At 41.7% G+C, this 12,362-nt stretch overlaps 1 protein-coding gene across 1 annotated transcript in view; it reads left to right on the top strand.

The window, feature by feature from the left end:
* Positions 1-749: 749 nt before the first annotated feature.
* Positions 750-12,362, top strand: part of PARP4 (poly(ADP-ribose) polymerase family member 4) — a 38,825-nt gene continuing 27,212 nt past the window's right edge. Inside the window, exons 1-9 of the mRNA XM_044441803.1 lie at positions 750-755; positions 1,426-1,575; positions 2,175-2,312; positions 3,958-4,131; positions 5,039-5,190; positions 5,618-5,755; positions 7,815-7,910; positions 8,630-8,813; positions 10,259-10,415. Of these exons, the coding sequence (XP_044297738.1) occupies positions 750-755; positions 1,426-1,575; positions 2,175-2,312; positions 3,958-4,131; positions 5,039-5,190; positions 5,618-5,755; positions 7,815-7,910; positions 8,630-8,813; positions 10,259-10,415 (1,195 nt within the window). The remainder of the gene's footprint in view (positions 756-1,425; positions 1,576-2,174; positions 2,313-3,957; positions 4,132-5,038; positions 5,191-5,617; positions 5,756-7,814; positions 7,911-8,629; positions 8,814-10,258; positions 10,416-12,362) is intronic.

The following is a 12,362-nucleotide window of genomic DNA, read 5'->3' as shown; positions in this document are numbered from 1 at the left end:
TGTCAGACTAATTTAATCTCATTTTGTGACTGGGTAGCCTCCCAAATGGACAAAGGGAGTACTGTGAACATAATCTACCTAGACTTTAGCAAAGCTTTCACCATAGTACCACATGACATTCTGATAAGCAAATTAGCAAAAACTGGACTAGATGAAAAAAACTATTAGGTGGATCCAAAATTGGCTGCTAAATCGGATCCAAAAGAGTGCTCATCAATGGCACCTTCTCAAATTGGATGGAGGTAACTAGTGGGGTTCACAGGGTTCAGTCCTGGGCCCAATGCTCTTCAGCATAATTATTAATGATTTAGATGAGGAAGTACAAGGAAAGATAATTTGCAGATGATACAAAACTGGATGAAATAGCAAACCCCCTAGAAGACAGAATGCAGTTCCAGGGTGATCTTGATAAACTTGAACACTGGGCTGAAAGCAACAGAATGAGATTCAATAAGGACAAGTGCCAAGTCCTCCACCTAGGAAAAAGAAACCAAATGCATAGATACAAGAGGGGGAATATGTGGCTCAGTAGAACTGAAATAGAAAAAGATCTTGGAGTAATTGTGGACAATAGGGTAAATGTGAGCCAACAATGTGATGCAGCTGCCAAAAGGGCAAATGCTATCTTGGGATGCATCAACAGAAGTATTACTTCCAAATCACGAGAAGTAGTAGTTCCTCTATACTCCTCACTAGTCAGACCTCACCTGGAATATTGGATCCAGTTCTAGCACCAAGATTTAAGAAATATGCAGGTAAATTAGAAAGAGTCCAGGTGTTTCATGAATTCCTTCTTTGGAAAGGAAAATAGGCTTCAATTCCTTAAGGATGCCACTGGGTCCTATTTGTGCAACTTAGGGTAATCTGTTCACATCTACCTGACCCACCTTTTGCCTTTAAATAGGGTGGGGTACTGGTGGTCTTCTAGGTGTTTGGGCTACGACTCCCATTAACCCTATCTGCCATAGCCAGCGGTGGGAAATGGAAGAGCTGAGGTCAGACCATTTATTGGGCCAAACATCGCCAACCTCTCTCTTATAGACCATTAGTGTGCTACATGTTGGTGTAGGTCTCCGTTGCTGACATAGAACCATAATTCCTGTTGTTCCCTACATGGGAATGGTGACAGTTCCGTGCTTGTAGCATCCTTGTGTGCCTTTCAAAGCTTCAGCTTTCAAAGCACCAGCCTTCCCTAGCATGATGCCCTCCAGATGTGTTGGGCTACAGTATTCATCATTCCAAGGCTTGGATTGCGGGAGTTACAGTTCAACACGTACGGAGGGCACCAGGCTGGAAAAGCCGCCTGAGTGAGTTGTACCATAGCACAAAATAAAACTAGACTTTAACATTGCATTTTGAGCTGAATACTGCCTGTGAAATGTCCCTCTCTTCGTCTTTGCATCTTGATACTCCTTTTTTTCTTAGGATGAAAGACGATTTATACCCGCCAAGACTTCTGACCAGGCCAGAAAGATCTATGCACTTTGTATTGAACATCTGAAGAAGGAGCATTTTCAGTTAAGAAAAGACTTGCCAGATAGAGCAGAACATCTTGCTTCAGTAAAAGCGCAAGAGGTTAGCATAATTGTAGTTCTTTCTTCAGTTCTTGTCTTAGTTTGTGGATCTCCATGTGTGAAACCTCCCTAAAATCAAGCTGCTGTGGCATAGAGGGGTCTCTTATCTAAAGTGAAGAAAAAGGCTACCATTTTCAGCTGAGACTGCTCCCCCCGCAAAAAAACCCAAAAACAGCTCTGAACAGTAAAGACTCTAGTCCGGGAGTGGAGTGTGTGGCCCTGCAGAAGTTGGACTGCAATTTCCCTCAACCCCAAGCAGGCTGCCTAACAATGAGGGGCCACAACTTCCTTGCCCTGCCCTAGCCAATCATGCCCTTCCTCTTGAGTCCTGACAGAAGAAAAGGGAAAGACCAGCAGGGAAGATGATGCCATTGAGCAGTTTTTGAGGCATTTGCCTTCTAGTTGAGCTAATTTTTAAACTTAAGAGGGGGCAGATTAATTGCTTTGCTTCATATTTGTTAGTGTTACAAATTTAGTATGGATACAATCCTGAAGAGATTTTGTAATGATTAAAACTGATACCACCTCTGTTTACTTCAAACTGTAGTGCACCATTGACTACATTTTTTTCATGGACTGATTGCAGTGATGTATTTGCAGATCCTTATAAAAGAAGCCATCGATTCCAGCAGACTTGATGATGCAGCGATTAATTTTGTGGAGCTGATCTGGACTGAAGCACTTGGACTCCTGGATGACGTGTTGGATAAAGCAGTAACCAGCATCAGCCTCAATGATGTATGGCAGTTCTGCTTGAAAATATCCACAATTTATTCCCATGAATACTGTCTAGGCAAATGAATTGCTAGATTGCGACATACAACATAACTGTGATTTAATCTGTCATGGAACTTGTCAGTATTTTCACTGTATAAAGCAGGGCTGGGCAGGATGTAGAGCTTCAAATGTTCTAGATGTCAGTTCCCAGAATCCTCTACCAGCATGGCCAATGTTAGGGATCCCAAAGTCCAACATACCTAGAAATCTTTCTGCCCACCACTGGCACTGAAGGGAAAACCTCTTGCTTCTTTCTCTTCCATTCCAGCTATGGCCTCCTTGACATGCATACATTGTTGCATGAGAGCTACAGACTGGGAATGATCAATATGATCATGAGATACCAGAGCTTCATCAGGTGTGCTGGCCTCCAGGCCATTTTTGAGCCCAATCAGAGTGTTGCTGTTGACATTTAAAGTCCTGAACAGCTTTCAGCCTGTGTATCTACAGGGAAATCTTTTCTCCTATGGACTTGCTTGGAGTCATAGGTCATCTTTGGAAGTCCTCTTGGTAACCCTGCACCAAAGGAAGTTAGAAGTGAGAAGGCCTTCTTAGTTTTGGCATTCCACTTATGGAATGCCCTCCCTAAGGAGGCTTGCGTAATGCCTACATTGCTATCTTTTCTGTGCCAAAGTCATTTCTTGTCTCCCAAACAGTTTATAGATTCAGTATGCAGATCTGTATAGCTATTCTTGTATGTCTTCATTCATAACTGTGTTACCAGATTTTATTCTTGTAGGGTGCAATTCTGTGCATGTTCAGACAGAAAAATGCCAACAATTTCCTGCATAATCCCGTTGTCCGTGTTGGCTGGGGCATACTGGGAAGGTTTTTTTTCTGTCTAAAATGCACAGGATCACACCTTTAACCATCTATTATCCACTTTTTATTGCATGTGCTAAAGACAGAAATAAATCCTATGGTGCAATCCCAATTTTCAATGGTAGAGGTAGGCAATTATTTTTTGGACTACAACTCCTGGCATCTTTGTTGCCATAACCTATAATCAAGAATTTTTTTATGGGAGATACATTCAGACGCATTTGGAGAGCACTGCATTACCTATGGCCATAGGAAGGGCCATAGGAAGTGTATGACTACTGCAGCTTAAATATGGCCATTTCCCTAAGTTTTTCTAACCATGTGGTTGCCCAGCTGAGAGATTTTACATGTAAAAATGCTGTGTGATTGGCCCTACCCATAAACTTGACCTATTTTCATGCACTGCGGTCACATGGACTCGCATCACAAGGAATCACACTTGCCAAAAAGTAGCAGGGCTATCAGAGAAACATTTCTATCAGTGTGGCATATGGCATATACATATTACCATATTCTGTGGGAAAATGCCAGAAAATTGCACTACGTTGTCTCCCCCTCAGGATGATTGTGCCTTTCCATTGATAGAAACAGACATCTACAGGCAGGATTTCTCACACAAGACCCAATTAGATTTGGCTCACACATTGCCAGTCCAGTGAAAGATTGTGAGAATAGAGTCCTCTTCCATTTTAAGTTAAGAAGATGGGTTGCAGAGGTGGCATAATCTGGTTTTTCCATTTCCTCATGTTTTTCTTAAGACATTTTATATCACTTTTTTTTAAAGGTAAGCAGAGCTGAAGGCATTCTGCTTTGGATAAGGAAAGCACTGGATGACCATGAATCACCAGAAAAGCTATCCACAATGATATTGGAGTTCTATAAAATTATACCCCACAAAAGTGGACTGGAATATGATGTCAACAAGAAGCTGCTATCTAGTAAACAAGATTTATGTCAGGTAACAGTGTCAGGTTTGATTCTTGTTTTCACTGCCTCCTCTTTCTAACCAAAATCATGACTGCAATTAAGTAGCAAGTTAGTCTTTCATGAGCTATTGCTGTAACCTGCGATCAAAATCGCAAGTATAAAAAAAAAAACCCAGATGTAATAAGAATTTAATATATTGGGGGGATGGGGTTGGAAGTTTCATTTGTCAGACATTGCAATTGACTATATATTACATGAAGCCTGATGTTGAGATGTTACCTTGTGTTTTTCCATCCCTAGGAAATAAGAATTTAGGAAGAGCCAAAGTCAGGCTCGGGGGCCCATCTAATCTAGTGTTCTGTTCACATTGACTGGAAAGACCCACACCTGGGTTTCAATCACTGCTAGTCGTTGGAAGTCAGTATAGCCTAGAAGTTAGAGTGATGGACCGGGAATTGGGAGATCCAAGTTCTAGTCCCTAGTTGGGAATGAGGCTCACTGGCTGAGTTTGGACCAGTCATTGACTCAGCCTAATCTACTTTATAGGATTGTTGCAAGGATAAAACAGAAAGGAGGATTATGTATGCTACCTTGGCTTCCTTGCTGGAAAAATGTCAAATAAAACGAAATAAACCCACAGTTCAGGGACGGCTCACACTCAGCCCTTGGTTTTGCCTGAGCCTGGTCACTGCATTCTGATTATTAGCGCTAGGACTGCCACCTGGAAGCACTGTCAGACAAAACATCTTTCCTACCTCTTTTTGGAAATGCTAGGGATTGAATTTGGGACTTTCTGTATGCAAAGCAGAGCTACCACTGAGCTACATCCCCTCCCCATCTTTCAGTCTCTATTGCGACTAAAAGATTATATATTGGTATTTTAATAGTCATAAGTTTTGTGACAGAAATATCACAGTTCCAATTTCTGTATTTTATAGCTCATCAGAGACATGCTAAATATGCATGAAATCAACATGTTAATCCCTAACACACCATCAATTTCAAAATATCGGGCTTTGAGATGCAAGATAGATGTGCTTGACCTTGAAGAATCCTCCAAGGTTAAAACGCAGATAAAAGAAAACCTCAGGTACATAGTCATAGTTTCTAGATTTGTACTATCCAGGTTTAATAGGTCATGTATATGTTTACAGTCAGATTACTATGACATCTGTGGTCTGCACAACATTTTCCCCCATTTTGGCACTGCTTACAGCTTTAGTCATGCCAAAGTATGAACATTACTAGAAAGCATGCTAATTTAAAAGTGCACACGCTATTGTTTAATGCATTTCTAATCTCTCTTTAAACTTCACTGTATAGCACCCCTTTTTGCATGTGGTGCTCATTGCAAATCAGTACTCTAAAATAAGAAAAAATGCACAAAATGTGATGTGCCAGTGAAAATTACATAAATAGCAGAAGATTTTTTTGTGCAGTGATCCAAGTAACTTTAGACGAAACTATAAATTTATCTTCCATGAAAACTAATTTGATCTCTTTAAATTTTCTTGCAGTGGATCTACAATAGAAGTTCTGGGGATATATAAAGTTCACAGGATTATAGAAACAGAAAGTTTTGAGAGTCATCTTGGCAATATTCGGTCCTTGTTCCATGCTTCATCAGTTTCCAACATTGTTGGGATCCTCTCTCGGTATTCCTTTTACCTGCCTTCTGTCACATGAAGTGTTGTGATGCTTTTCTGCTATGGATGGCTATGTGGTTAGAAGAGGACCAACTGGTAGTTATGTTGCTCTGTTTATCAAAGCTGTGGTCCTCTACTTAGTTCTCCCGCAGTCTTTCAGCTTGTAACTGTCTTCATTGTGCAGGCAAAGGTGACAAGATGCTGCAAATGAAAAAATGTGGAAAAACCATCTTCCTATTCTATAGGACATCCTATGGACATTAAGTCTGTCCCCATGCTGCCACCTCCAAATTCACTGCTGTAGAAAAAGCAGTAAAACAATGGCTTTTTGCTGCCAAATTTCAGCAGCGGTGATAGTGGCCAAAAATGCTACATTTATTTTGAAAACAAGGCATGCATCCTATAATACATTTATATTGTTTATTGAGTCTCAATAAACTGAAGCTCAATCTAGACAAGACAGAGCTGCTATTAGGTAAGGTGTGATTTGTTTGTCCAGCTAAGTCATATTCAACTTTTTCTGGAGGAGAATGCACTAGAAACAACCCCCCTACCCCCAGCACTCTGAGCACAGGCTCAGTGGACCTGGTGGCACCGAGCACCTTTTATCACTTAGAATGATATACTAACTGGATCCCTGTCTGAACAGAAATAGTTTAACTACAGTATCCATGTTCAGATAATCTGTTATCTTGATTACTGTAATGCATTATATATGGGATAGCCTAGGAAAACAATCCAGAAACTTCAGCTGGTCCAAAGAGGTTGTTAATAGGGATCATATTTTGCAAGTACTTTTCTATCTACACTAGTGCTAGACCAGGGGTCGGCAACCTTAAACACTCAAAGAGCCATTTGGACCCATTTCCCACACAAAAGAAAACACCGGGAGCCACAAAACCCTTTTGACATCTAAAATGAAGATAACACTGCATACATCATTTTTTACCTTAATGCTATGTATATCTTCATTATGATTTAGCTGCAGCTCTTGTCCAGTCACTAAAAACTGTTATCTTTAATCTTACATGATAAACTGGTAGGACTCCTTTCATATATTTTGAATAGGGGAACAGCTTCCTGAAGAGTCAAGGTCAGTGCTAAAGGGCTGCATGCATTAAACAGCAAACCCCATAAGTTTGTCAGCAGTAAAAACAAATGAATCCACCCAAGTATCATTAAATGTTTGATTTTCTTCAGAAACTTTTCTTCGATTTATCAAAGCGCTGTGCCGGCCGCACTGCTGTGCTGGCAGGGGCCGCAGATTGGTGGCGGCTGTGACACAAGCAATGGAGCCGCAGCGAAGGCATTCAAGAACCACACATGTGACTCCAGAGCCGCGGGTTGCCAACCCCTGTGCTAGACCATTTCCAGGCCTGAGTCAGAATGCTGGTATTAACATTCAGAGCCCTAAAAGCTTGGGGCCAGGATGTCCAAAAGGTCTTCTCTTCCCATATACACCTGTCTAGACCCTAAGATCATTTTCAGCTGTCATTCTCTGGGAGCTCTGGTAGTGGGTGGCTACTAAGAGGAGGACCTATTCTGCTGTGGCCCCCTCACTTCCCAAGGAGGCTTGCATTGTGTTCTTTTTCAATACCAGGCAAAGGTCTTTTAATTTTCCCAAGCATTTATTTTTTTCATGTTCTGCCTTAAGTCTAGTACTCCGTTTTAAATCTTTGCACTGCTGTTAAGTTCTTTTTGGATTTTTCATTTTTATAAGTAGTTTTAAACTTTTATATTGTGTTTTATCTCTTATTTTGTGATCTTAAATGTCTTGAACTGCCCAGAGATTTTTCAGCTGCAAGGTGGTACAGGAATGTAATACATACATAAATACATGTTGCCTTTATAATTCACTGTCACCAGCTACCCCTAGAATTAGTGACAGATTAGCAATTGTTTTGCTGCCTGACAAAATTTGGTACTACATGATGGTAGTATTATGGCTCCTGAGAAGTTCAGGTCACTCCCCAAAGCCTTCAAAATTCCCCACCTCTGATATAGACCTCCTCAAAATCTTGACAGGTGTATTACTGAACTAGTAATCAACTCAATCTTTATTTTCTAGGGGTCTTCTCCTGCCAAAGATAGCAACAGAACATGGCTTGGAAAGAAGTGATCAGGGGAATTTGGGCAGTGGTATTTATTTCAGTGAGTCTGTAAGGTCGGTGGTTCTTAATCATAGTAACATTTTAGAACTATCAATAGTAAAATGCATGTATTAATATTTTTTTATTTCACATGCTTTCTTATACAAGTGGCATTTCTGGGAAGCCTTATGGCTTCCCAGACAGGGTGGTGGCTTTGAACTGGGTCCAAATCCCCATTCAGCCATGCAACTTACTAGCTAAAAGTGCTGCGTGACTGCCCTGGTCTTTCACAACTTCTGAGTGCTTGAGTAGACCAGCGTGACACAAGCCCCAGAAGGAAGCCAGTCCTGGGAGACAGACTTCACCCCAGTCTTGTTGAGCTTCACATGTTCCCTGATACTACAGGAAGGGAAGTCTTGCTACTTTCAAGTACTTCTAAGATCCAAACTAAATTTAATGTGGGGGTAATTGCAGTTTACATGGTTATATTCACATGTCTGTCCCATTCATGTTGTTATGTATGTTTTATCTAAACATGTGTAGGAGTGTTCTCTAAAGCCAATTGGGGTGAGTCACCTGTAGCTGTAGCTTTGAAAAACCACCTATGTAGTCCTTTCAAGATGAAGTGTGGGATTTAAAATTGGACTGGATTGACTGATGTGGCTAGCAAACAAGCCCTACTATAGAAGGCCATTTTGCTTTTCCCATCAGTGGTGTGGCTAAACTGAAGCCTGGGCTATGGAAGCATGCCTCAGAGATCTGCTGAAGTATAATTGCTTTCTTCTGCTAACAGCGTAAGCGTGAAATACGCTCAGCCAAGTAGAACCGACGGAACTCGAATGCTGCTGATTTGCGATGTTGCACTTGGCAAGTGTTACGATACTCATTACACAGACAGTTCATTAACTGCAGCACCGTCAGGCTATGACAGCGTGCATGCAGTCTCTAAGAAGGAAGACGATTATTCAGAATTTGAGGTACCACATTCAACTTGGTGTGCTCTTTGACAGATTTTTTTTAAAAAAGCATACTGTTTAGTTAAGCCATGGGAGAGAATGGAAGAAATGGCAACAGTTTTCTGGTGCAGTGACTAAAAACACAAGCTGGGAGTCTTGTTCAAATATCAGTTCAGCCGGAAACTTCCTCAGTAGCTCAAATTCAGGATCCAAATTCTGAGATCTCAGTCCACCTCTCTGAGTCTCCCCGGAATTGTTTTGAAGTTTACAGCTTTTGTGCGGATTTTTCCATTCAGAAAGGCTATAAGAGCTGAAGGGTTCAATTGAATGCATGTTAAGATAGAACAAAAATATGCTGAAGAAAATAATGCTGGCTGGGGAACGCTGGGAATTGTAAGACTTCTTTCTGCCTAAACGTGCAAAGGGTTGCACCCCTATGCTAACAAATAGTCTTGCCTCTTTCCTTTCAACTCTGCCCAACTGCTGGAATATGTCCCTCAAACTGAAAACACTCAAAACACCTCATGTAGCTAATAAAATACACTTTCAGTTACTACTTCGAACACATTCGAACACATACAGCATTTAAAGGTTTCTGGAACTGGACTCCTGAAAAGTGTAGTACAACAGTTAGGGACAGAAAATTGGGAAGTCCTCCTACAAAGGCATACAATTTGGCTTGTAAATGTTAGAATTCACCGGGATCTATTCTAGGTTTTGCAAGGACATAAGTAGCTGGCACATTACCACTTCCCCAAAAAATGTGTAAGCATGCGCTCATCACAGAAGTTTTTCTAATGGAAGGAGATAGAAAAAAGAAGTGGGGAGAAGTAAAAGAAGGAAAGAGAGGCTGACAGACTTGGTTTGTGTATAATGGCATCCCACCCCACAATCTGTCTGCCAGATGATTGGCCAGGTGTCTTGTGGTTTAATCGATTCCTGATTTTTTTGGTTCCTGCCCCCTTTGCCTGCTTTCTCCCTGTATCTGAAATACCTTTGTGGCATTGTGGTAATGGTAGGTAGAGGAGCTAGGTATTTCACTGCTCTTGTAGTCTGGTGAAACAACCCATGAACAACCCACAATTCTGGATTTGCATGAAATGACAACAATTGTCATTTCATGCAAATCCATGAAATCCATGTCTTAAACAATTCAGAGATCACCATCCAGCAACAAAATGTGGGTTCTCCTCATGAGTTGTTCATGGTTAACCACCCATGATGAATGCATAGTTCTGAATTTCAACACACAATTCAATATCCTATTGTATGGTGTTATTAAATGTGAACCAAGTTATAGAGAAGGGAAAATGAGAGAGGTAGTTGGAGAAAAGGAGGTACCTTCCAAGAATGGGGCAGTAAGGGAAATTTCTAAAATACAACAGGTTATGAAGACTAAAAGGGAATGCTAATTCTTAAGTTCTTGTTTGCTAAAATGTGGTTCTTGTTTTCCTTGTTCTCTTAAGCATGATGAATTTGCGGTGTACAGAACCAGTCAAGTCAAAATCAAGTATGTGGTTCAGTTTTGCCTTGCTGATGACAAAATAAAGACGTTCTCACCTGTAATCCCAACACATTTTGAAGACCAGGTGCTTTCCCTTGAGCATCAGCCACAGCCTGAAGGTGAGCCACATTTCTTATATAAAACACTAAAAGGATTGTTTAGTGTTTCTTTGATGTATTCTGTAGCTGCAGTTCTTCCGTCTGAGAGAGTTCTACTGCATTCCTTAGTAGACATGCATCTTCTAACCGTAACCTCAACTTTGTGCTCTCCAGATGTTTTGGACTACAACTCCCAGGGTTCCAGACATTGGCCATGCTGGATCAAACTGATGGAAGCTGGTGTCCCAAACATATGGAGGGTGCCAGCAGGCTGCTCTAGGGATATGCCAGAGATAGGAGGGCAGCAAGGCTCCTGCCATTTTCCCTGGATAAAATTTGTGAAAACTTCTTCCCTCCTCATATACTTCTTCTGAGAATGAATTAGATATGACTGAATGGGCCTTTGGCTTGTTCCAGCAAGACTTTGGTGTTGAATATAGAATTTGCTTTCTGTGGGTTGAATGCCTCTCCATTTACTAAGGAAGCAGGATCCACTAGAGCAGTGATACAGGATCCCCTGGCCCTGAGCCTAGTCCACCTTGCTAGATCCATCATAGTGCACATGGGGCCTCCTAGGGTTCCTCTGGTGGGAGGGGGAACTTGGCCTCCAAGATCCACCCCCTCAAGGAACTCTTTCTCCCCAAGGAGTAGCCTCACTGTTCTCTCCAGTCTAAGATTGTAAATAACAGTGGATACTGGGGACTTGCAGGAAACAAGAGTGGAATATGGAGTTGAAGCTGCTTTGGTTGCTCTAGTGGATGATCTATGACTCAGAATTGACAGGAGGAGTGTGTCCATGTTGGTTCTGCTGGATCTCTGAGCAGTCTTCAGTACTATTGGCCATAGTATCCTTTTGGATCATCTGAGGGAGTAGGGAATTGGAGGCACTGCTTTTGCAGTGGTTCCATTCCTATCTCTCAGGTTAGTTTCAGATGGTGATGCTTAGAAACTGTTGCTTCTCCAAGGAGGAGATGACTTGTGGAGTCCCACAGAGATTTCTTTCCCCATCCATCATCTGCTGCTGCTTCTAGAGACAGCATTTCTGCTTTGAATGACTGCCTGAGGCTGGTAATGGGCTGGATGAACAAAATAAAGCTGAATCCAGACAAAATGGAGGGTCCAAATCCAGGATTAGAGGTTCTAGATTGGATCACAGGCCCCTAAAAGACTGTGTTTGCAGTTTGGGGGGAATTGCTTGATGTCAGCACAGGTACAGAAGCTGTGGTCGAGAGTGTCTGCAGTCAGCTACAGCTGATTCTCCATCTCCGTGCCTTCCTGAATGAGAATGTCCTGAGAACAGTAGTGCATGCACTGATAACTACTAGGCTTAATTTCTGCATTGTGCTGTACATAGGGCTACCCTTGTGCCTACTCTGGAAACTGTGGCAGCCAAGCTAGTCTCCAGGGCATCATGGAGAGACCACATATCAACAAGATTAAATTCCCTGCACAGACTGCCAATACATTTCTAGATGCTGTACAGGGTGTTTGGTAATTGTGGTTGTGAGCTGCACAGAGGTGCTGTGGCACAATTGGGCGGTGTACAAATGTTTTAAACAAATTCCTTTAAAGCCCTTTGTGACTTGGGTCCAAAATTCTTTTGAACCTTTACCTGTATATTCTGTCTTGCAGCCTAACATCTTCTTGGGGTAATCTTCTGAAGTTTGCTTCTATAAGATTAATGTCAGCTATGCAGAGGACTTTCTCAGTGGTAGCCACTGGACTTTGGAATGGTCTGCCAGGAGAGATGTATATGATATCCCAGATTGCTGTCTTCAAGAGGGAGTCCAAGATAGGCCTTCCCAGATTAGTTCCCAGATGAGTTTTATTTAATAGGCTAGCTTTTAGTCGCATTTTAATTGTTGTTGGTTTTAAACTCTTGTAAACTGCCCAGAGCCTTTTCCTTTTCTTTCTCTCTGCCATGCAGGTACATGTGCATTTCTGCTACCATAGCAGCCCTGCCTGCTC

The sequence above is a fragment of the Varanus komodoensis genome, unplaced genomic scaffold (genome assembly GCF_004798865.1).
Source record: "Varanus komodoensis strain SLA01 unplaced genomic scaffold, ASM479886v1 scaffold4, whole genome shotgun sequence".
Lineage (NCBI taxonomy): Eukaryota > Metazoa > Chordata > Lepidosauria > Squamata > Varanidae > Varanus > Varanus komodoensis.
Note: the sequence above shows the minus strand (reverse complement) of the source record. Positions and strands in the feature narration are given on the sequence as shown.